Source organism: Chelonia mydas, chromosome 9 (assembly GCF_015237465.2).
Source record: "Chelonia mydas isolate rCheMyd1 chromosome 9, rCheMyd1.pri.v2, whole genome shotgun sequence".
In the NCBI taxonomy this organism is placed as follows: domain Eukaryota; kingdom Metazoa; phylum Chordata; order Testudines; family Cheloniidae; genus Chelonia; species Chelonia mydas.
This window is the reverse complement of record NC_057855.1, coordinates 82,124,841-82,149,386: the sequence shown is the minus strand read 5'-3', so window position 1 is coordinate 82,149,386 and position 24,546 is coordinate 82,124,841. Positions and strand designations below refer to the sequence as shown.

Sequence of the window (24,546 nt, the reverse complement as noted above, 5' to 3'; positions counted from 1 at the left end):
TAGCTTGATGATCTGCAGTGCAAGAATGGAAAGAGATTGACATATCTCAAGGCACCATGATAACCAGGGGAAGGGAGTAGGAGGCAAAAATCACTGAAACCATCAGTTCAGAGTACAGCAGCCGTAAAAGAAGTAATGAGAGAGGCAAGGGGAAAAAACACAAACCAAGAGGTGATACTCACACTGTAGACTATATGGCATTGCTCAGATTCCATCTGAAACAGTGTGCGGCTGGGGTCATTAGTGTTACACTTGAGTATAGAGAGATGCAGGGATCAAGGATCAAAATTACGAAAGAACTGATTGGGCAAGGAGGGTTCGTTCTCACTGCAAAAGAGAAGCCTCCAGGGTGACTTGTGGACAGCAATGACGGTAAAGCCACTCCACCAAGGCACGAACGTAGACTTCGCCCTGCCTCTACAGAACCTGTCTTAGCTGCCGGGCATGGAGCAAAGGACCTTCAACTGAGGCTCACGAATAGGCAGCTACAAGAGGCCACGTTGTTTGTAAGAGTCTCTTTTAAAACTTAGATCAGGAAGAACAAATTGAAGAGTTTGCCACATGAAACAAATCTATACAGATTAAAAAAAGAAAAGAGCAGACAAATATCCACCTGTATGAACAACACACCTGATCTCTTTAAGGGGCTAGTCCGCCCTCCCAATATTTTGGGATTTCCTAGATCTGGGAGGAAGGCGGAGCCCAAAATGTGGATTAAGAGTCCAGCCTCCATCTAAAATATACATGTGAAAAATAAAGCAAGCCATTTTAAAGGATGAGATTTCTCATCAAATTAATGATGGGAAAGGTTTGTCACAGCTAGTCCACTTTAGTGCCTATGCAGGATTATTCCATACAGGACATTTACGAGTGCTTTGACCAGTCTTGCTCTAAATGTCCTAAGTGATGGAGCTTCCACTCCTATCCTTGGGAGATCTTTCCACTGCCTGGAAGCTTTCTTAATTTGAGCCTGTTACTCCTAGTTCTATGCCCTGATTACCACCTTATATAATTCATCTTCCTTCCTAGCATTCATACCCTTCAAAAATGTGCAGGTGGTTATTCTATTCCCCACCATCTCCCCCGCATACACACACCGGTCAGCTAATGTTTCGCCAAACTATACACACTTGCTCTAGTGAGTTTAATCGTTCGTTGGTCCTCATAAATTGATTGCTGTTGCTCCTCTCTCAACTCCAGCGGGTTTGTGCATGTGTCTTTCTAATAATTTCAATGGCCAGCACTGGAAGGTTTATAAGGGTTAGTTTTCCTGCTCCATAAGGTATTGAAGCTTTTCAATTTCCACTGTAACATATGACTTTTTTTAAAAGCTACATACAAATTTCTGTTTTCTTCTATGTAAAACTAAACTATAAAAAAGTAGATTGCAGGCTCAGTTAAATAAGAAGGTGCTGCTTATGCAAATTTGCAAAGACTGTACAAGGACCCTCAGGTTTTGTCTAGCTTATCTCACACTTGTCAGTTGTTTCCATCCCGACATGTTCATGAATTCTGCATCAGTTGCCCTGTATTTATTAACAAACAGTTGAGGGGTAATATTCAACAGTCTGCAGACAGTCCTGTAGTCCACCAGAGGGCACTGCAGTAACCCCGGGCGATTCTGCCATGAAAGGCATTAGAACATCTTCCTCATATTACATGATTCTGGCAGAAATTAAGAGTACTCATTAGTAACCTCACATTTCTCTCCAAAAGGATGCCAGTTATGTCACTTCATGAATGCACAAGATCAGATAGCTCTGGAGAGTCAAAATAGCTACATGACTAGATGATAATAAATTTCCATAATGCTGGGTGTAATATACAGCAATCGATGTGGGTTTCACTCCCACGGGTGAAAATGGTCACAAACCTTTATTTACAAGACATTGCAACAAGAATATAAATGCAAACACACAAGCTTTTTCTCCAGCTTGTTCTCCTGCAGGGTTAAAGGAATACACACATTTATAAGCCCAGAGCGTGCCCTTCATTGGACTTTGCAGCATATGGCACTGATGAAGTGCTCAGTGATCCTAAAATGACCGTACTCTGGAGACAATCTTCACATTTCTGAGGCCCTTCAATAGCCATGGAGAGGAACTTGGTCAACTCAGAACTCCATATTGCTACAGAACAATCTATATATACCACTCACTGCCAGCTTTATCTTAACTCCATCTAGGGACACATATGTTAGATGGACAAACTCTATATCGTCGCTAGGTTTGGGAAGGGAGAAGCTCCTATATTTAAGGTTGGATGCAAGGAACACAGCTGCAGCACCTCCCTCTCCTTGCTTCAGCCTTGTTCCAGCCGGAGACATTTTAGATAAACACTACACATGGGGCTCCGTTTCCTGTTTCTGTACCAGTACTGCACTGCTCCAGCAATTGTAAAGCAACCATAACCTGGCATAACCAGCAAGCTGAGCAAAGCAAAGCAGCCTGAAGCCCACTACTGAATGTGGCAGTGTGGTCAAGTAGATAGCGCACTGGACTGACACAGAAGATCTGGGTTCTATTTCCTGCTCTGCTACTAACCTACTGTGTGGCCTTGGGCAACTCAATTCACCTCTCTGTTTCCCCATCTGTAAAATGAGGATAATGATACTGCCCTCATCGGTAAAACGCTTTGAGATCTACTGAGGAAAAATGCTAGATAAGAGTTATGTATTATTATTAATGGAGATGTATCTTATATTCAGAGAATGCATGAAATGAATTCTTATTTTCCTTGGACCAAATTCATCCCCTGATTTCAAGGGATTCACGATGCAGAGGAAATTGGCCTCTTGTTCTTAGCGCCTGGTCCACAAGGAGACTGTAATTGTTTCTATGATCATTGTAGCCAAGTTGTACTCTCAGTTACACCAGTGTAAATCTAGAGTGACCCCCACCTGAATGTTGTTAGCCCAGATACGCAACAGTAGTTGGGAGCAGTCTTTGGCCCCTGCTGTCGACAGAAAAGTGGGGGTTCATGTGTATCAGTCAGAGAAGTTTGGACCATGTGGCCAGCACTCCTCCTTCTTTTTTAGGAGAGTATCCGGGAAAGCTCATTGTTTAAGGCAGCACTCGAGCTCCACTCCATACGGATTTGCACTCTGCATGATGCTCTTCACTAACATGACAGGTCTGGGATGTTTTCCAGCGAAGCATGAGAGCCAGGTACAGATCAGCATGGCTGCAGCCGCCCCACCTCCCATGCAGTAATATGCCCAGCCAAGTCTGCAGGTTCCTGCAGAGGGAGAAAGAAGAGGGGAAATCAGGAGCCCAGTACATGCTGTCGTGCAGCGTCAGTCATGAAACAGCCTAGTATATCTCTGCACCTCCCCAGGCTAGTGGGGGAAAAGACAGTGATGTAGCCTGGCACATGGGGTACATGGATACACTTTTACTGAAATCGTCTTTACATCCAAGGCCCTTTGTGACCTAACCCCAGCCTACCCATTGTCTCTCAGACACTATGGAGCTGTGGACTCCTGCCAACTTTCACTTCCCACTCATTAGATTTTCAAACAAATCCCTTTGTGCTCTCTCCCATGCAGCCTCTCATACATGAGCTCCCTGTAAACATCCACAAAGCCACGGCAGCGTTCCCCTCCAAATCTCGCCTTAAAACTCTCCTCAGAAAACAAAACAAAAAACTCGGCAATGGTGTGGTCAGACCACTACCTACCATGCCAACCCATATCACCTCATTGTTTCCTTGTGTTCCCCGTCCCTCTGTATGTATCCAGCACCTGTCTCTTGTCTTATATTAGAGTGTAAGCTTCTGGGAGCTGGTACCATCTTTCTGTAATTTGTTTGCACATGATTGAGGCCCTTAGGTGCCCCCTAATACAAATAAATAATAATACATAATCTACTTGTTTATTGTCCTTCTTTCGTCCTTTCCATGATAAGACAAATCAGGGTTAATTTCAAGTATATAGAGCCTGATTCCCCACTGTGTTAGTCCAGTCCTACACTTAGTCCTAAAGTTAGTGTTGTTATTCATTTGTATTGAGTAGCATCTAGAGCCCACTGTGCTAGCAACTGTACACACATGTAACAAAGAAACAGTCCCTGCCCCAAAGAGTTTACAATCTAAGCAGAGAGCAGTAGATTTACACCAGCGTAAAGCTGGGGTAATGCCATGGTGAATCTGGTCCCATTTTTTTCAATACATCTTTTCTTTTTGTTTGTTTGCTTTGTTAAAACTTTACTATTTTATACTTAAATCAAATCAGTGACAGAGCCGGCACCGTTTTTCCAATGGAAACCATGGCATCTGGTTGCCTTGAGCCTGTGAGACACCGAGGGCAAAAATCACACCGGGGCATCTGGTCACTTTGATGGGTGAGACATGCTTCAGGCAAAAGTTACACAGCAGCCAGGAGAAAAATCCAGGTCATTAACGCAGTCAGTGGAGGCCTAGAGGGAAGCTTCTCTTCTCAGACGCTCATGGCAGATTGGTATATATTGCTTTATGTATGGAACTCCCTTTGGTTTCTGCATGAGTGGATAGAAAGGAGTCGCCAAGTCAAGATCTGCTACATAGAATTTTGCCCTGAAAGCAGAACAAGATCTAAGAAGAGGAAATAAATCGCCCAGCTGTGGTGCTCTGAATCCAAGTTCCACTAAGCAGACAGACTGCTCTAAAGACCTGTGATAAAGTTTCCACACCTGGAGTCACTGCTTTTGTACAACACAAGAGCAGCCCTAACAGCAAACCCCCAGCAGAAATTTCATCCAGGCTCTAACAGAAAATTAGAGCACCAGCAACTGTGAGGCAAAGTTAAGTTGCATAAAATGATGGTCAGGGGACTAATTTTCCTGTTGAGGGAGTTATGGCCTCGCCATTAGAAAGCCTTCAAGACAAGCATGTATATGGCAAGATTGGCCTTGATGCAGAGGGATGAGGGATAGGTGAGCTCCTGCAGCTCTTTTTTCCTATGATAGCTCACTGTAGGCCAATGTACGCTAATGCAAAGGGACCCGGTGGGGTGAAGACAATTGTACTCATCGGGCTACCCCCAAAATATAGTTTATTACCAGTTATGGTATAGCCCATGTTCATTTATAACATATGTGATATTATAACATGTTATAACATTGCCTGTGATACTATAAACCTCCAGGTCCCTGCCTTAATTCCAAATTAGATAGCAATATTCATCTGGCCTTGAGTTCCCTTCACCGACCAATCAGTATCCATGAGTCCTGAGGTTGGCTAGACAATCAGAAACCTGGGGGGAGGGGAGAGACAATACATGCTCCAAGAATGGAGGGAACTGATTCCATGATGGCAGTGGTGGTTTTGTGCTTTATGCAGTAATACCTTGTCGTAATTTCAGTAGTTACTGGAGCAGTCCACTGAAAGCAACAGTAACTAACGCATGGCATATTAATTCACACTAGCCCTCCACATTAGGTCTTTTGCATGCTGCGAGTAACTCATGTCCACACTGCAGTGCTGGCACCAATGTCATGTTAGCGGGAGGGAATGTAGTTCATGTCGAAGGAACATCTACAGCAGGTCACAATTATACTTTAGCAAGAAAGATTTTGCAAATTATAGAGTCAACAAATCGCACAAATTGGCCTTAGTTGTACATGCTGGCTGAAGTTAAATCCTTTGAAATGATGCCGTGTTGCTCAGTGGGCAACACTCACTCCAAGGAACCTCTTTTTCAGTCATGTACACTGCAGTACAATACGCAGAGCCCTGAGTGAGCATTGAACAGATCAGGCTGAAAATGAGGGACTCCACCGCACAATTCACATCTTGCACCACATTTCAAATCCTTCAAAGTGCGGGGGAGTTCAGAGTCAGGGTTTATGCCAATCTCTGATTTAAGGTCATCTGCTAAAGGATACCCTCCTACCCCGCCAGCTGCCCCTCTCCTGCTCAGTAAGCATCCAGTCAGTAAAGATGGCAAATGTGAGAATTAAAAGTAATATCTCTCCGAAACTGTTGTCTTCTGCTTGTAAGCTAGGTAGTATTATTATTATTATTGTGCGACCAATTCAGGCCCTCTGCTGTCAGACATCCTGCACTGCCTAGCCAAAAAAAAATTAAAAATCCACTACAAGGTATTATAATGCAAACACGGTGATAAAAAAGAGCCAATGTGCATCCCCATGGTTCAAGGGACAGATGTGCAGATCTTCATGGGATTCTATGGATAATTTCCACTGATTAAAGAAAGTGCTGGCTTCTCTGCTAGAAAACAGCAAGCATTCAATAGATGTCATCCTTCTTGGCTGGATTATGTTATTGGCAAAAGCAGATCTATAAATACCTTGCACATTTTTACTGTCCTTAGAGCTAGCCTCTGAACAACGCGAGTAACGTGTAGTTTGATGTTCTCTGCACTGTTATGCCAATGGTCAGCTTTTTTGATTTAATTGTTTAGCACAGGCTGGTTCAAGCAAACTGTGCTGCTATTTGAATATTCTTTGTGTAACTCAGGACTATGTCTAGCCCCATTATTCTGTTGGACTGGGGTTTATTTCATTTATTCATTTATCTGCATTGTTTACCCAGTTTGTTCAAGACCTGCAGGAAGGATTGCTCCCCAGAATGACTGAAGCATCTATCCTTGCATAAATACACTACAGCAAGCACAAGATTAGTTGTTTCAATGTCCCTTTCTGAATCTGATCTATGGGTCCAGCCATCCCTTTTAGCATAAAGGGCACAGTGGGGAAAAAAGATGCACCAAAACAATGCAGCTCTGTAGAGTATGGATCTGAGAATCGAGCCAAAGCTAAGCTAAGCAAAGCTTAGCTGTGGAAGTGGTCTGGGCTCATAAGAGGATGAGTAAAAGTCTGCTGAATGTGCTTCTGTTTTGACTGCCGTCTGATGATCCAGACACGCTGAGCTGAGCAAGCACAGCAAGGGCGTGCAGCACAGAGGAGAGCTGCTGATGTGACTAGCCATGCAGGTTTCCCCAGTCGGGGCTTCAACAGGTGGTGAAATAAAGCTCAGTGACACTCCCTTGATTAGCTCTGGACAAACATGACAAATGTCCACACATATTCTTTTGCATTCTGAAATGAATTCCCCTTTGGCTGAGTCCCTGCTTATCAGGAACACTCCAGCGAGTGATTTTTTTGGCAGCGATGTTTATGGAGATGGTGAATTTTAAACGTTTCAAATTCATAATCCCAAGTATTCACACTGGCAACCTGTTTCAAAGAGCTACATTCATCCAGTCAGGGATCCAAATCACGCCATGGGCCCTACCAATCAAAACAGCTTGCATGTGCCCCTGAACAGATCACAGAGGAATAACACATCACATAAATTATGGGTTATGAGTTATTTGCCCACCTGTAGTCAAGCTCCACCCATTAGATGAGGACACAAGACTGAATGTCAGTCCTGATGTCACATGGACATTGGCACTGAGGTGGCACTCACACGTGATATGCAATTGTGCACACATACGTAAAGGCAGCAGATTCCCAGCCCGCTTCCCCCAAAGAACACACACTTTAAGGAGCTACAGTGCACTTACATCTAATCAAGTCTTTACCTCACTGATGTGCTCCTGCTCCATTGCTGTGTGCGAGAGTGTGCCTGGGAACAGAACCACTTAGTAACCTCGCTCACAACTACACAGCCCTGTGCCTCCACTCGAGATAGGCAAGCGCTGCATAACCCACCTCCACCCAGAGATTTGCTTCTGTGTTGTGAAGAGTGGGGGACGTGAGTGTATAAAACCTGCTGGAAGCAGCTTTAACCTATATACCATGGGCACCATTGTAACACTGTGATGGCATGCGGGAGGCATGTGGGATAAAAGATTTTCCACCTCTTTCTGCCAGACCTTCACAGCATGTGACCCAGACATGTAAGCCCTTCTCCAGTTGTACGCCCACTCACAACTCATGACAGAAGCACAGGGGATCGGACCTGGTGTACCTCACCTTCTGTTTACCCTAGGCCCTGTTTCCTTGATGCACATTGCACAGGTCAATTAGTCCCGGAACTATTTTATCCTACGAGAGTCAGGGGGAGGGAAAGGAGTTGTAAGAGAAAGAGAAAATGTTCCCACAGCAAATAAGCTTTTAAGCTAAGTCGGGAAGGGGTAAAAAGCTCACCTTGTTCCTCTTTGGTATGTATCATTGTTAATAGGCTCTCACTGAGTCACTCCATTCAAGTGTTGAGATTTGCTGTGACAGGATCACTCATAAAAGTTATTAAATCATCACTCAGAGATGGGCCTGACATTTCAATCAGAGACTTTGCTTTTATTCCAAGTTGCAAATTTCATTGGTTTGGAATGTGGCTATATTTCCTTAGATTCAGCAGTTCATTAAATTGCATTGTTAACATTAAGCGAACTAAGCCACTGAGTGGCATTTTAATCTCTCTCTCATCTCTGTTTTTCATAAAAGCCCTTATCACCATGGTATCTAAGCACCAGACAGAATCAAGGAGTGAAAGCGCAAACCACAGAAGTGTTTTTTCTATCCCTTCTACCCTGCTCTGCCCAGCGAGTAGTATATTCGTGTTCCCACGGGATTGAATTGGGATTAAAACAAAGCCCAGGTAAAACCATCAAACTTTGCCCTCAGACCAAGCCCCAACCACTTGAAGTGCCCCTGGTACTTGACAGTCAATATCTTGGTGTATCCAACTGCAACCTCCCTTCCAAGTGGGCTAGAAACCATCTTGTGCAAAACATTTTGCTGGCATCTGACAGATAGAGTGAGCATGTGCAAAGAACCCATATATGTCTTGGGATGGGGACCCATGGGGACCCAAGACTTAAAGGTAAATTACTTTCGTAACAAAAAAATGAATAAAATGCTGTTCCAAAAACAAGTCTGAGACCCTAGATTGTTACTAAGATTCATTAGTCATTCAACTACCATAGTGATGGGTGTGGTATAGGGATAGATGGATGTATAGGTTTAAAACTAGAGTGTTTGGAAATCTTCCATCAACATTTTTTTTTTTTTTTTTTGAAAATGGAGTTTCCGGAAAAATTTCTGTTTTGCCAAAAAAAATCCCATTAGGAAAATCATCATGAAATATTTGTTTCTGATCTGGGGGACCCAAATTGAAACATTTTAGTGGGTTGAACTGAATTGAAACACTTCATTTCCAGTCAGTTCAACATTAACACGTCCATCTGAGCTGCCACCGAGCCTCATGGAAGTTTAGTTCCGCTGTCACATGCCCCAGACATCTCCCATAAGAAATTCTGAGAATTCCTATTTTTGACCAGCTGTATCTAAAACATCACAATTAAAATATTTTAAAGTCAATTTTATAAGTTTATTTACATGTTGGGACCTGAATTCAGGCACTCTGGGTTCTGTGCATTTCCCACAGCATGTGATAAAATCATAAGCGCCTAAGACCTTATCCAAAGCCTGTTAAAGTGAATCGGCCACTTTCCATTGATCTCAATGAGCTTTGGATCAGGGTCCTAAACAGGTCACCTATGTGATTTCCTTAAATGGTTTTAGGTGCTGCATTAGTGACATCAGCAGGCCTGCAGGTGAAGTACAAAACACAAGTCTTGGCAGGTAGATAAAGTAGGAATGCATTTTGAAATATTTTGTGTTACAATATATTTACAATAATTGTAATGTTAGGGCTACACACACACACTCTGTTAAGGACTTAAGATTTTAGATAGTTTTCCATTTTTTAAAAAAAAGAAGCCTTAAATGCAAATATTTTAAAGGTGAGAGGTGGGACAGAGACAGTGGGCAGAGGAAGTATGGCCTCTGGGTAAAGCACTGGACTGGGCCTCAGAAGAGTTGGATTCAGTTCTCACCCCTGCTGTAGTCTTCTTGCAGGACCATGCATCTAGCTGCAGTTGGAATGTTTTTTGATTTCAGGTATCTAATCAACGAGTGGATGGGCACCCCAAAAACATGGCTCTGGATCTGGTGGTTGGTGAACCACGCAATCTCTGAAAAGCTCTAATACAACCCTAGCTTTGGCACAGCAGTTGCTGTGTGCTGTGCAATAATGTTTTCCTAATATTGGGTACTCCTGGGGAAATTCTGTGCCACTGCACATGTGCAAAATTCATGTCCGGTGCAGAATTTTTTCTTTCTGTGCAGAAAATGCATTCTGCTGGAGAAGTGCCTTTCACCCACCAGAGGCTGCTGTGGCGCTAGAACAGACAGCAGCAGCTGATCAGCAGTAACAGTCGGCAACTGGCTGCGTTCATCACAGCACCCTGCCCATGGAGCCAGGTTAGGAGGCACAGGATATGGGTGGAAGACAGAGCGGGGGGAAACAGAGGTCTACTGAGGGGTTACAGACTGATGTTCAGAAGCACTAGTGGGGGGATAGACTGGGGTGGGAGCTCAAGAGCTAGTGGGGTGACAGCATTGAGCCAGGGACTGAATGGGAGGGGGCTTTAGGACCACATGGGGATGGAGAGTAGGGGGCTGCAGGGCCACATGGGGACAGGGGGTAGGAGGTGCAGGGACACACAGGGATGGGAGAACTGAATGGGAGAGGCTAGGGGTCAGTCAGGGTCATATGAGGGAGGTGCCCCAACTCCCTAACAAACCCTCCCACACCTCCCAAAAAAACTGTTCCAGACTTCTACTCACACCCAATAACCCTCTAGGTCAGTGGTTCCCAAACTTTAACAACCTGTGAACCCCTTTCACGAAAATGTCAAGTCTCGCGAAACCCCTCCTAAAAATGAATATTTCCAGGGATTTTCTCCTTTACCTGAATATAAATTATAAAACCAGTGATCTTGGAAATATAAAATTTGTTTCTATAAATACACTTATTACACACTATTTATTATTAATATTTATCATTACAGTATTTTTATTACATTATGAAAATGGCAACACTCTTCCAAGATCTCACTTTCGTAGCTTATATCACTTTGAATAAGCCTGTTATAAGACCAGGCTCCTATATTTCATCAAGGAGTATCAGATGTGCAACAGCATGAAGGTATTTAAGAAGCCAACTCAAAGTTCCTCCAAAACAAGCATTCAGGTCTTGAGCAGTCCAGGCAAACAGTGCACATTACAACAAAGCTTAAACTTGTTCTTCATCATAATTTTAAAAACAATACTAGCTGCCTATTTAATTTTTAAAATAGCAACAAATATAGACTCATAGACTATCAGAGTTGGAAGGGACCTCAGGAGAGCATTTTGTCCAACCCCCTGCTCAAAGCAGGCACAATCCCCAATTATTTTTTTGCCCCAGATCCCTAAATGGCCCCCTCAAGGATTGAACTCACAACCCTGGGTTTAAGCAGGCCACTTCTCAAACCACCGAGCTATCCCTCCCCCCAAATATCTACCTCCCTTTCCATTTGTTATAAGGAGTCTTGAAGTTTAAATCTCCTCAGTGTGATAGATATCCTTGCTTTGATCTGCTTAGCTCTTGGAGGTCCAGGGGCTCCAGGCTGCAGGCCCCGCACTGCCCAGAGTCCCTAGGGACAGCTCTGTCTACCATTAGGGAATTTTTTCCCAAGAACCCCCTGTAACATTTCACGAACCCCAGTTTGGGAACTACTGCTCTAGGTTCACTCCCAGACCCCTTCCCTCTACCTCAGCTCCTCCGTTACCTCTGACTCCCCCAAGCCTTTGCACTGCTTCTGAGGGGTGCAGGAAATATGTTTCTGTATTATAGTTTAAATTAATTCCTCAACGTTCTTTATTAATAGCCTACTAAAGAATTTATTTGTCACAAAAAAAACATTTCCTGGATCTTTTTTTTTTGTCTGTATTATTACAGACTTACTTACTGACAGGTATTTTGAAATAAATTACCAAAATAATTGAAACTGGTATAATTACACTGTGTTGTTTTGACAAATAAAATATGCAAAATTTTGCAGAATTTTAAACTATTGTGTGCAGAATTTTTAATTTTTTAGTAAAGCATTCACCTAGGAGTAATTGGGCCAGAGTCACCCATTGTAGTGTTCAGCAATTGAGTACCCTTTAAATAGTTTGGGTGCCCTCTAACCCTGTCTTCTATTGCAGAAGCCACCAGAGCCTAACAGAGTAGTAATTTACACGCGATGCAAGGCATTTTATGTGTGCTAACGGGCTTGTCTACACTGGCTGCCACAGCAGCGCTCTAAAAAAAAACCACCTCCACGAGGGGCATGGCTCCCAGCGCTGGTGCACGGTCTGCCAAGGGCGCTTTACAGGGCTGAAACTTGCTGCACTCAGGCGGGTGTTTTTTTCACACCCCTGAGCAAGAAAGTTGCAGCGCTGTAAAGTGCCAGTGTAGACACGCTCTATGTTGAGCCAAATTAATCTATGTCCTTTGAAAGAGTTACATCTGGGAGGAGAAGCCTTGTTTCTTAGAACTGCACAGTCACTCCGTCTGCTGGGAAAAGCTTCCTTCTTACCAGACCTACGTCAGTGTGAGCCTGTTCCCAAGCCAGACCTTATTCTAAAGCATTTCCATAATGCCGTGCAGCTGGGTTTGGCATTCAGGTGATTCAGCTCGTCTCAAGGCAGCTCCCTTCGGAGCTGAGAGTTCTGATTTCATGACACGACACACAAATACGTCTTGCATTAGCAGTAGCAGCGGGGCTCAACGGAAGCTGAAGGTCCCATCTGTTCAGAAAAGTGACTGCTGAATACGTGCCTCAGTGTGTGCTGAAGTTTAAACATATTTTTCAATGCAGCCAAGCTCAGTGATGGTAGGGTTAAGGAAGCTCTCCCCAGACAGCACTCAAGTACTAGTAATTCTAAAATGAAAAGCCAATGGCCTTGAGAGGAGCGACTGCCAGAAAGCACAGCAGAATGGCAATCAATGGGTGAGGGCAGGGGAGACCGGCATACAGTGATTGTCTCTGTCTAGCCAAGTGCTTGGAATGTGCCTAACAGGGAAGTCTCCATCCCTCCTCTCCCCAGAGAATGGAGTGTAAGTCAGTGGGAGAGCTGGATAAAAAGATGAAAGGGGAAGTTTTAGAAAGGTTTGAAGTTTTCAAAAAGATCTGAATAGTTGGGGATTTGGCTCAATATTCACCTTCCCCCACCCTCCTTTATTTTTTTCCATTTCCATTTTGCTGTTGAAAAAGGGAGAGCGACAGGAAAAAGAGAAGAACTCCAATATTGTTTATTTTTGAACAAAAGGCCATTTTTCAAGTAAATCATTTCAAGTATCCTGTCTTCAGCAATCATAATACGTAACACTTCAGAGGAAGATGAAAGATGCATCAAGTGAATGGTGTATGTGTGTATATGGAAAATGGGCAGATGGTACTTCTTTGGGATTCAATCTACACTCAGTCATCTGACACCCTGAAGCATGAAACGTGATCCCTTTATTTTCATATCTTGTAGTCTACAAATGCTGTTAAAGGACATTAATTATCCATCTCATTACTGAAATCTACAGCACTGCCTTAATGTAAATCATCCTACCTGTCTCACTTCCACTCCAGATGGGATTGTTTTGTTGGGTGGGCAAAATCATTCCATTAATTAAATGCTCTGTAATTGTATAATATGCTTTGAGGCTCATGGAAGGTGCTATAAAACCAGTAAGAACAACATGCTGCTATAAAACAGGAGAATAGCTAGAATTACATTGGACAAACTAACTAGTAGGACTACTTGAAAAATTTCCATCAAAACTGTTTTTGACAGAAAATTGGGTGAAACTTTTCATGTAAAGTGTCTGCTTTCCACTGAAAATTTCAACTTTTCATGGAAAAAATGAACATCCAAAAGCCAAAAACTTTCCTCCAAAAACTGAAAATGTTGCTTTGAAAATGTTGATGCAGTGCCTTCTGGGTTACCGGGCTGGACTACACTACCCATGATGCACCAGGGTGACTCAGCAAGAGCATGGTACCATGGTGCACCATGGTAAATATAGTCTGGCCAAGGAGGCCAGTCTACAGAGAAGAATGAGGGTATGAGGAATCCAAACTACAATTCTCATGCACCATAGCAGGATTTCCAAATTTTAAAAAAGTCAGTTTCCATTTGAATTTATTTGGTTTTCAATTTTTTGCTAAAATGTCAAAAAATTATGTGAAGAAAAAACTCATTTTCTAATCAGCTCTACTAACCAGCAGACACACTGCAAGAAAACAAGGCACAATCAATATCAATTTGTTAGATTTGGCACTTTAATTTGATTAGACATACAGCAGAACCTCAAAGATACGAACACCAGCGTTACGGACTGACCGGTCAACTGGACACCATGTGAAACTGGAAGTATCCAATCAGGCAGCACCAGAAACAAAAATTTTAAAAAAGCAAATACTGTACTGTGCCTGTATTGCATCTTCAAGGGAGGCAGATCTGGGCTGCCTGTTCCCATCGCTACCCCGTCCCAACCCTCATGCGCGGGGTACACTTACAGCTAGGAGTTGAAGAGACTGAGATCGCAAGGCAGGAGCAGCACTGGGGTCTATGCTGCTTTCCTTGGTGCTGTTTTCACCATGGGTGCTGTTTTCACCGCCACTTCCCCTCCCCACACCACCACTCCCCACCAGGAGGGGGACTCGCTGTTTTCACCCCCACCCACTGCAGCCAGGCAGGGGACAAGTTTGCCCTGCCTGGGAAAGAAGCTGCCTGCAAAAAAACTGCCTCGCTGCGTCTGGAACCTGGCCCAGAGCATGAACTGCTGGAGCCGGAACCGTATTTCATTCAAAGTTACAAACATTTCAGAGTTACGGACAACCTCCATTCCCGAGGTGTCCATAACTCTTAGGTTCTATTGTAGATGTCTGCATTCAGCAAGGTTCGTGTGTGAAAGAGACAATCCACAGGCAGAAGAAAACCCGATAGTTCTGGCTTCTCCTATTCTCCATTTCCTAGAGACAGCAAAATAAATTACTCTGTAGTCTTTGATCCTGTGGGAAAGGGTTTCAAGAGCCCTTTGAATATCCACAGCCTTGTTGGATAGATGAGAACTGACGGTCAGGAACACTCAGAGGCCGATTAGGACTAAGTGGAACCCAGAATAAATACCTCCTGACTCGCTCACCAAACGAGATCAACACCTCCATCCAAAATACGATGCTTATCGAGGCAGCTCCTTCCCCATCTCCTGCTTGCTTGTCACAAAGAGAGAGTCTCTCTAGTGCCTTCCTACTAAGGCAGGCAAATCACCTCTGGATCCTTTCACAAGTAAAGTGCTTCTTGTTCACCACTCTGGGACTGATCACAAGCAGAGATGGTCTACTCAGCAGCAAGGCTGATCAATTCACAGTGGGAGGTCTCACACAGTGCACAGTGGATCATTGGAGCCCAGTGCTTCATGTTGCCAAATTTGAAGGCCAGAGATCCTGTTGCTCCAAGGAATTCACTTTTAGGAGTAATGTTTTTAACATATCTTTGTTTGAAATTACACATGCTGCACTGTACCACACTTCAGTTTTACTTACCCTTCTAGCGAAGCAAACAGCTCTCGAAGTACTAATAAAATATCCATGAATTGCCACTAAAACAATGGGGGAACAGCTTGTGTGTGCACAGGACATTCCATATTCCATCAGGGAACAATTGATCTCAGCCAGATGTAAACAGACCTGTTCCCTTTGAAGGAACTCTGAATGTACCAACAGACCCTCCATCTATTTATTCTCTTAAGACACACGTGCCAGCAGAAGGTAGATGGTATAAATTGTGAAGTGGCAACTACTGGAGTTACTAAACTACAGTGAAACAGACCGACGATCCAGGAGCACATTCATGAAGGGGACATTTTTTCAGGATTTTACTAGGCTTTCAAGCTTGATATAGTCTGAGTAAAGCAGCCTGGTAGCCCCTTAAAAAGCTAGGGTGCCAGGAAAGAGCAATGAGAACCTGGAACTCTCATCAGACTCTGTCTGCACTAAGAAAATTCATAATTACTTTGCTCTCCTGGTAGCAGCAATGGTGGATAGTAGTAGTATAGAGTATGTAGTTTTATCACCCTTCATCTAACCATTACCAGAGCTGGTTTTCACACAGCTGTCTTTTTTCATCTTCAGAGCCATTTGCCCTTCCTTTGACAATAAAAGTCCAAAGTAGAAACCAGCTGCAAGGAAAGAGAGGGAAGAAAGCAGGACGAGTGTAAAAATGCTGCAAGATTAAGAGACAGGAAGGTCTGGAGCAGCTGATTAAATGATTTGGCTATACTGACATCTAGAGTTTATTTAGAGTACGGTTAGGTGTAGAGTAACATGCTCCTTGTTCCTTCGGAAGTGAGGAAGTGTGTGTTGGTAAAGCATTGAGTACCCACAGCAACTGGGGATGCATACATGAGAGATGTCCCATATTCCAGTGGTTCTCAACCAGAGGTCTGGGGACCCTCAAGAGGGCCTCGAGAAGGTTTCGGTGGGGGCTCCAAGCAGGGCCAGCATTAGCCTCACGGGGGCCCAGGACAGAAAGCTGAAGCCCAGGTCCCTGAACCCCACCACACAGGGCTGAAGCTGAAGCCTAAGCAATGTAGCTTTGTGGGGGCCCCTCTGGCATGGGGCCCCAGGCAATTGCCCTGCTTGCTACCCCCTAACACCAGCCCTGGCTTGTATATGTAGAAAATCAGTTATTGTGGCACAGGTGGGCTGTGGAGTTTTTACAACATGTTGGGGGGCCTCCGAAGGAAAATGGTTGGGAACCTCTTTCAGATATGAAGTATACGACAGGCCCCTCACTCAGGGCCACAGCTTTAGTCCGGATTTCTCTATGAATGTACTTGTTGTTAACGTTGGGAAAGGAGCCTGGAGCAGGGCCATCCTTAGGATTTATGGGGCCCTACGCAGTATTATTAAACTGGTGCCCCTGTGCCTGACGGCAGCCCGGGCTTGCAGCCCGGGGGGAGGGGGGAGGCAGCAAAGGATACCGAGCCGCCCCACCTGCCTCATGGCGGCAGAGTGTCTCAGCTCCCCCAGAAACCCCCGTACCTCCTCCCTCATGCAGAATGTGCGGCACCAACGCATTCAGCTCTGTGAAGACGGCCCGTGCCTAAGGAGACTGCAGCGCGCGCTGGGTGTGCGGGAGCCAACCCGCTCTTACCTGGGGTCATGGGCAGTGGGTGAAGCCACTGCTTGGGGAGGCTAGCCCCCTAGCCCACCTTTGGCCCCGCCCATACTCCACCCCCACTCTGCCCAGGCCCCGCCCTCTCTCCACTGTCTCCCTCCTCTCCTCCCTCCCCCTCCCTGATCACCCCGTTCCAGCCAAATCACGGAACCCAAATGAAGCAAATGACATTTGAAAAAAACCACTCTTCTGCAATTTCTCTCTAAAGAAAATGGAGCACGTTTTCCACTGCATGCCAGAAGGTGAAGACTAGACATGCAGAAGGGACCTAATCAAAAGCACTAAATTTGGGAATAAAAAACGTCACTCACAGGCTTTTTGATATACCCTGAAGTTTGTCAGAGATTTATTTGCAAAAACTTTGTAGTAAGGGCAAGTCAGCTGTCCTGCTGAATACAACATTAAATATTATGGAATACATGATGCAGCTCTTCTCTGTTTTACATTTTCTTAATCAGTATTTCTAAGCTGATTTTATGTTTTCAATGTACTCTTAAGCCTACATAAAGTAATCATTCCAGATTACTACATATTTAACTCACTGAAACAAAGACATTGTTTTAAATTAATCAGTCATAGAGGTTTAGTGTGTTCATAACAATATTCATTGTACTGATTTTGCTAGAGGGTTCTCTTAAAACTAGTTCATCAAATAGTTAGAAGTAAAGAAAGAGAAACTCATTTGTCCAGCTATCTGGCAGGAAAGGGGTGTTGTGCTAATAGGTCTGGCAGGCAGGAAGGCTTTTTCACTTTTAAGTTACTAGATCCCCTCCGGAGTAAAAGTCACCAGGCTGCAGCAGCCAGGTGTGGGAGCCCGCAGGAAGGGTCAGAACAGGGATTGGAAGAGGCGGCAGGGTGGACACTAAAACCCAGGGTTGCCCCAAATTTTCGGGACGCAGCCGCATATGCCTAAGGACGGCCCTGGCCTGGAGACAGCCTTGAAGACTGATATGGTCCAAGAGGCAATGCACAAGTGTGAGCAATGCAAGCATTCCACATTGCAAGACCATCCTCAGGTCTAAACCTCTGTGCATCATTCTGAGTCCTCCCTGACAAAGCTTATTCCTAAAATCTGTTCACTCCTTTTACTTTATAATAATACACTTGAGGTTTTTCCCCAGTGTCATCACCCAGCCTCTGTAGAGAGATTCCAAATGAATGATGCCACTTGTCTGTCTGAGGTTATCGATAGTGTGACAAAGTTCCTCCTCTACCTTGGTGGGTCTTGCACTTATTGGCGGATTTGCTCGCCTTGGAGCTTCACGGCAGCCCTCAGTTTGGCCATTTTCGTGAACCCACAGGCCAGGTCAACTCCTCCTGTGTCTGCCCAGGAGTTGGGAGGTTTGGGGGGAACCCGGGCCCACCCCCTACTCTGGGTTCTAGAGTGCCTCCTGGAACAGCTGTGCGACAGCTACAACTCCCTGGGCTACATCCCCATGGCCTCCTCCCAACACCTTCTTTATCCTCACAATAGGACCTTCCTCCTGGTGTCTGATAATGCTTGTACACCTCAGTCCTCCAACAGTATACGTTCTACTCTCAGCTCCTAGCACCTCTTGCTCCCAGTTCCTTACATGCGCACCACAAACTGAAGTGAGCTCCTTTTTAAACCCAGGTGCTTTGATTAGCCTCCCTTAATTGATTCCAGCAGCTTCTTGATTGGCTGCAGGTGTTCTAATCAGCCTGCCTGTCTTAATTGTCTCCAGAAGGTTCCTGGTTGTTCTAAAACCTTCCCTGTTACCTTACCCAGGGAAAAGGGACCTACTTAACCTGGGGCTAATATATCTGCCTTCTACTACGCTTCTGTAGCCATCCGGCCCGACCCTGTCACAATAGGGAGACAACTCCTGGAACTACCTTAGTCCAGTGGCTAGAACTAGCAGATTCATCCCTACACTGATGCAGGCACAGAGGGGAGGCAGACTGCACCACCACTATTTAGATGCTGTAGGGACTGGTGCAGTCCCTGGTGCAGACCAGGGCAGCCCTCAGGCCTGCCAGAACTTGTACCCCTCGCAATGGGCAGTGTGGGCCACTGCAGAAGGTGGGTGCAGAATCAATGAGATGCAGCTCCACCCTGGCCGCAACTCTCACTACTATTTGCCTCCTTCCCTGCCAGCTCACCGCTGCTTCACCCCACTCCTCTCCCATCCCAGCACAGAATGCCCCTGCATGATGCTGCATGATTGAATATGACCATTTATATTGATATTACCACTGTTATACAATTGCAACAACTCCTGTACAAAGTATATACCATGTAAGGTATCAATGGAAAAGTTATGATTTACTACCTATGATAATCTGGTTTATAGGCATGTATCATCTTTGTATCTGAAGTTATGAATATTGGCTACATTTCTATCTCAAATGTGTTTGTACATGAGTCACATCTCAGATAGATTTACATCAGGCAACACAACTATGTGTTGATGGGCCATTAAGGTCACTCAGCTCTAACAATGGGCCACTGAAGATGCCCCACCCAGATAGCTCCTCCTGAGGATGCCTCACACAGCCAGGGACCAACTGCCACCCCAGTGAGTCAGCAAAGCATGTAAGGACATGTGACCTGAGATGCCATCTTCTCCCAGTAACTTTCTATACTCATAGGTTTCAGAGTAACAGCCGTGTTAGTCTGTATTCGCAAAAAGAAAAGGAGTACTTGTGGCACCTTAGAGACTAACCAATTATTTGAGCATAAGCTTTAGCTCACTTCATCGGATGCATACACGATGCATTCGATGAAGTGAGCTGTAGCTCATGAAAGCTTATGCTCAAATAAATTGGTTAGTCTCTAAGGTGCCACAAGTACTCCTTTTCTTTTTCCATACTCATGTGACCCTGGACTCCATCTTGGGTCAGTATCTGTCCATGCACATGTGGGCTTTGTTTGGGACAGTAAATTTTCATGTATATGGCAGAGGATATAAAACAGCACCTGAGACATCTCCATTGTGTCTTCATTTCTCTGGACTGGATTTCTAACAAGGCAGCTTTGAACAAGGACTGATGACCCCCCAATCTGTTTGGGTGATTCCAGAGAGACTTTTGCAAACCAGCAGTTTATTCCACCACTGCTACAAACCTGATACAAGGACTTTGCAATCACTTGCACGTATATGATCTATTAGCCATTTATAACTCTCTTCTTTTCTTCTATTATTAAACCTCTAGTTAGTTTACTAAGGATTGACCAACAGTGTGATATTTGGGTAAGATCTGAGATTCATACTGACCTGAAGATAGGTGTCTGATCCTTTGGGATTAGAAAGAACCTCACATATGGTGAAATCAGTTTTCAATAACCCCTCACTATGTTAGACTTGGTTGTCAGGATAGGAGCCAAGGGGTGGAGTGCCTACAGGGGACTGTGTCTGGCTTCTGGTTAACCAGTGTGGTGCTGCAGAAGCTTCTTTGTTACTGGCTTGATTAATCTAATTATAGAATAAACCACCAGTTTGGGGGACTGTCTGCCCTATTCAGTGCAGTCTGCCTTGAGTGTGGCATTCTCAGTGAGGCCCATTCCAGGCACCCGGTCACACCCTGAACCCACAACTGCTATAGAGCCTGCTCCCTACCTTAGCACAGGGGCTCCCTGCACCATGATGTTCCCAGGGGGACCTTATAAGAACATAAGAACAGCCATATGGGGTCAGACCAAAGGTCCATCTAACCCAGTATCCTGTCTTCCAATGGTGGCCAATGCCAGGTGCCCCAGAGGGAATGAACAGAACGGGTAATCATCAAGTGATCCATCCCCTGTCGCCCTTTCCCAGCTTCTGGCAAACAGAGGCTAGGGACACCTGGCTAACAGCCACTGATGGACCTATCCTCTATGAACTTACTAGTTCTTTTTTTGAACGCTATTATAGTCTTGGCCTTCACAACATCCTCTGGCAAGCAGTTCCACAGGTTGCTTGTACATTGTGTGAAGAAACACTTCCTTTTGTTTGTTTCAAACCTGCTGCCTATTAATTTCATTTGGTGACCCCTAGTTCTTGTGTTATGAGACAGAGTAAACAACACTTCCTTATTTACTTTCTCCACACCAGTCATGATTGTATAGCCCTCCATCATATCCCCCCTTAGTCGTCTCTTTCCCAAGCTGAAAAGTCCCAGTCTTATTAATCTTTCCTCATACAGAAGCTGTTCCATACCACTAATCTTTTTTTTTTTTGCCCTTTTCTGAAACTTGTCCAATTCCAACATATCTTTTTTGAGACGTGGTGACAACATCTGCATGCAGTGTTCAAGTTGGGGGCGTACCATGGATTTATACAGAGGCAGTACGATATTTTCCATCTTATTATCTAGCCCTTTCCTAATGATTCCCAACATTCTGTTACCTTTGCACCAGCCAACAGGCATCACAGGACCATCGTGCAGTTATGAAATGGCTGGGCCCAGTAACTCTGCTGGAGCTGGGTAAACTCAGAATAAAAAGTATTGCACGTGTTCTTACAACTCAAGGCAGCCAATCCATCCCACTAGTATTTGTCCTCTCTGTACAGACAACTTAAAGATTAAAACCAACATTAGAAATAAATATACTTCTATAACCAGCTGTCCTTTCTGGACAGCTGCCTGCAACACAAATTCAGGATGTAACTGAGTTACCAGTTGCTGACTTGAAAAGCCTTGTGATAGCACAAGAAGCGATGGGAGAAGAGGTTGATTGTGAAAAGGCAAGAAAGGCACAGAGTGTGCCAGACTCCAAATGCAATTTGGAGTACAGTAGCTACATGAATCTATGGTCAGAATCCCAAAGGAGAAGTGTCTTGACAATTCAGCGTGTTTGGGCATCTGAGAATTCTCTTGCCCCAGCATATATGTATCCAATTAGGCAGAGATTTAAAAGGAAAAGCAATCAACCAAATCACTACTTCTTGTGCTTGCTGTGAGTCTATATGTGCAATATGACAAGCATAACAGTGTTGAGACAACCTTAACTTATGACTTTCCTGTGTATTTCTTAACGTTAATGATACATTCATGTCACTTTTAATAAGAGATCATGTGTATCATGCCCTATTTCCTGTTCATGGGTCTTGGGTCTTGGGTCTTGTCCTTAAAGCAAGGCCATGCTCAGAAAATAGACTGCAAAAAAGGGACCTTCTTACTCAATAGATGTGCACTGGTCTCTGTACATAGATGGAGTCAGAGCTGCTTACAATAAAGACCAGGGCTAGGATTTTCAAAGGCTGTAAGGGATCCAGTCAATGGGAGTTGGGTGTCTTTCAAAGGGAACCAGCTGCCTAACTCTCTGTTTGAAAATCCCAGAGTACAATAATTTAAACAACTTTCTACTTCAGCGAGCAACTGGGAAAAGTCACTGGTTTTATTTTTGAACTGAGTAGATTTCACCTGGAATTGTGAATCTTTTTTTTTCTTCCCCCTCCCCGCCCCCCCCCTTTTTTTTTTTTACAGTCACTTTTCTGAGTGTCACTTCACTTTAAGGTGAGAGCTTCTCCACTGAGAAGCTCGGATACCCTGGTGAGAGGTGTGGTACAAGGGCCTAACCAAACAGAACGTGTATCTGACATTAACAAGAAATCAGCAGTACCTCTGAGTGCAGCAGACAGCAAGTTAAATGCTATTTTATGGCTTAATTTGATTAAGAAAAAATAAAGCTGTGGGCTAGAATATATAGGAGAGATGCTTTGATCATCTGTAATTGGCCTCAGCCCATTTGTCATAAGCTTCATTCCCCCGTGATCCATGTACACTGCAGCCCTGATCTGTTGTTATCTCAGAGGAGTCTGCAGTAAAGAGAGCTCTGCCAGGAAGAAGCTCGTCTCCTCCTTCCCCAGTCCTCCCCGTGTGCTTGATGTAGACGGCACATTGTACTCAAGGGAGCTGAGACAGTTTACAGAAGAACTCCACTGTCAGGAATAGTTTTCCATTGTGCTGATCCTCCTGAGAGGGGGTTTTACATAATATTATCCCTTCTTGGTGCATTCTCTGTCCCCTTCAAAGCCACAGTAGAAAGTGATCCCCTGATACAAAGGCTTATATTTAGCATGCCTAGATCAAAGCATCCCGCAAGGCCCCGATTCAGCAGAGCCCTTGAGTGCATGCATAATGTTAAGCATGTGCTTGGGTGCCGTTGAAGTCATGTGCTTAAAGTTAAAACACATGTTGGATGCTTTGTAGAATCAAAGAAAAGATGCCCTTCTGCCTTAGAAAGGGATGAGATGTCTCTGGGGTAATGGGTGACTCAGGGGGATGATAATGCAGTATAGAGTCTTTACCCTGGGTTGCCAATTCAAATCTGACTCAAATCAATAATTGTTAGAGTTGAGCCAACATCCAAACCCTGAGTCCAAGCCCAGTAGGCTTTTGGGGGGGATGGGTTCAGTTCTGAATCCTTAGATCCAAACCATCTCTCTGTGATTTTGATTCCTGATCAGCTGCCAAAGGGACCCACTTTGAAGTCTAGGTTCAGAGGTAGCCCACAAGGGAGGAAGTGTCTCAAGCTCAGCAAATCTGCAAACCTCATGAGATCAGCTGATCTCACAAACTTCTACCATTGGGGAGCTGAAATCTCATGAGAACTACTCAAAAGGTTTTAACACCTTATACCCAAATCCCAATTCAGCTCCAAACCCAAACACCAGTCCTAAGCCCAAACCTAAAACAGATTCAAACACAGCCACTTCTAAAAATGAGCAAAAGTTAATACCATTGGAGAGCTGTTTATTGGCTCCATGGAATGAATTTGTGGTCTTAGGCCAGTACCTAGTGGACAAATATCCGTATTACAGAAAGGGCTTCCACAGTTGATGCTAATTGCCCTCATTGTCAACAATCCCAGGAGCAAAGAGGGTTGCCAGTTTTGGTTGGATGTATTCCCGAAGGTTTCATCACACGATAATCTTTAATTAAAGATTCATCTTTAATTCCTGGAGACTCCTGGACAATCCTGGAGGTTTGGCAACCCTCGGAACGAATGAGCCATGGAAACTGACCTCCTCTGTCCCCAGCAGAGGTGGTCCTTCCAGGTCAGTCTAAGCTTGTCAGCTCTGGGAACATTGGCAAAGAAGTTTGCATAGTTGTTGCCTATGCTACATCTGTCCTGTGGATAAACAGAGGGCTTCATTCTCTGTCGGATCACAAGCATTTTCTTAGCAAAATACTAAAAAAAAAAAGAAAAAGAAACAAGGAAATATAAAGTATTATGGGGCTCACTACTTAATGTTTGTATATTGTGCATGACTTTGAAGATACAGGGATACATATCTACTGGTGCCTCAAAGAAGCACCCCTTGCACTGGTGCACATCTGCCTATCTCTCTGTACAGCACCTTGCACAATAGGGCATCAATCCAGATAACAAGTGCCTCAGATCAACTTTTCAGATACGCTACGTATTGTTTTACCCGACAGTCACAATCAGCTGCTCCAGTCATCAAAGAAAGAGCATTAGCAATAGGGCTGGGAGGTAGCTCTCTAGTCAACTTTAAACAAAAGAAAATGAAAATCCCACAAGTTGCAGAAGGCAGAGGTGTGATATGACCCATGATACTGACAGCAGCCACAACAGCTG

At 44.4% G+C, this 24,546-nt stretch overlaps 1 protein-coding gene across 1 annotated transcript in view; it reads right to left on the bottom strand.

Annotated features, from left to right (window-relative positions):
• Positions 1 to 2,618: 2,618 nt before the first annotated feature.
• The window catches only part of LHFPL1 (LHFPL tetraspan subfamily member 1), an 84,024-nt gene continuing 62,096 nt past the window's right edge, over positions 2,619 to 24,546 (bottom strand). The window contains exon 5 of the mRNA XM_007060157.4: positions 2,619 to 3,237. Coding sequence (XP_007060219.2) covers positions 3,056 to 3,237 — 182 coding nt within the window. The 3' untranslated portion in view covers positions 2,619 to 3,055. The remainder of the gene's footprint in view (positions 3,238 to 24,546) is intronic.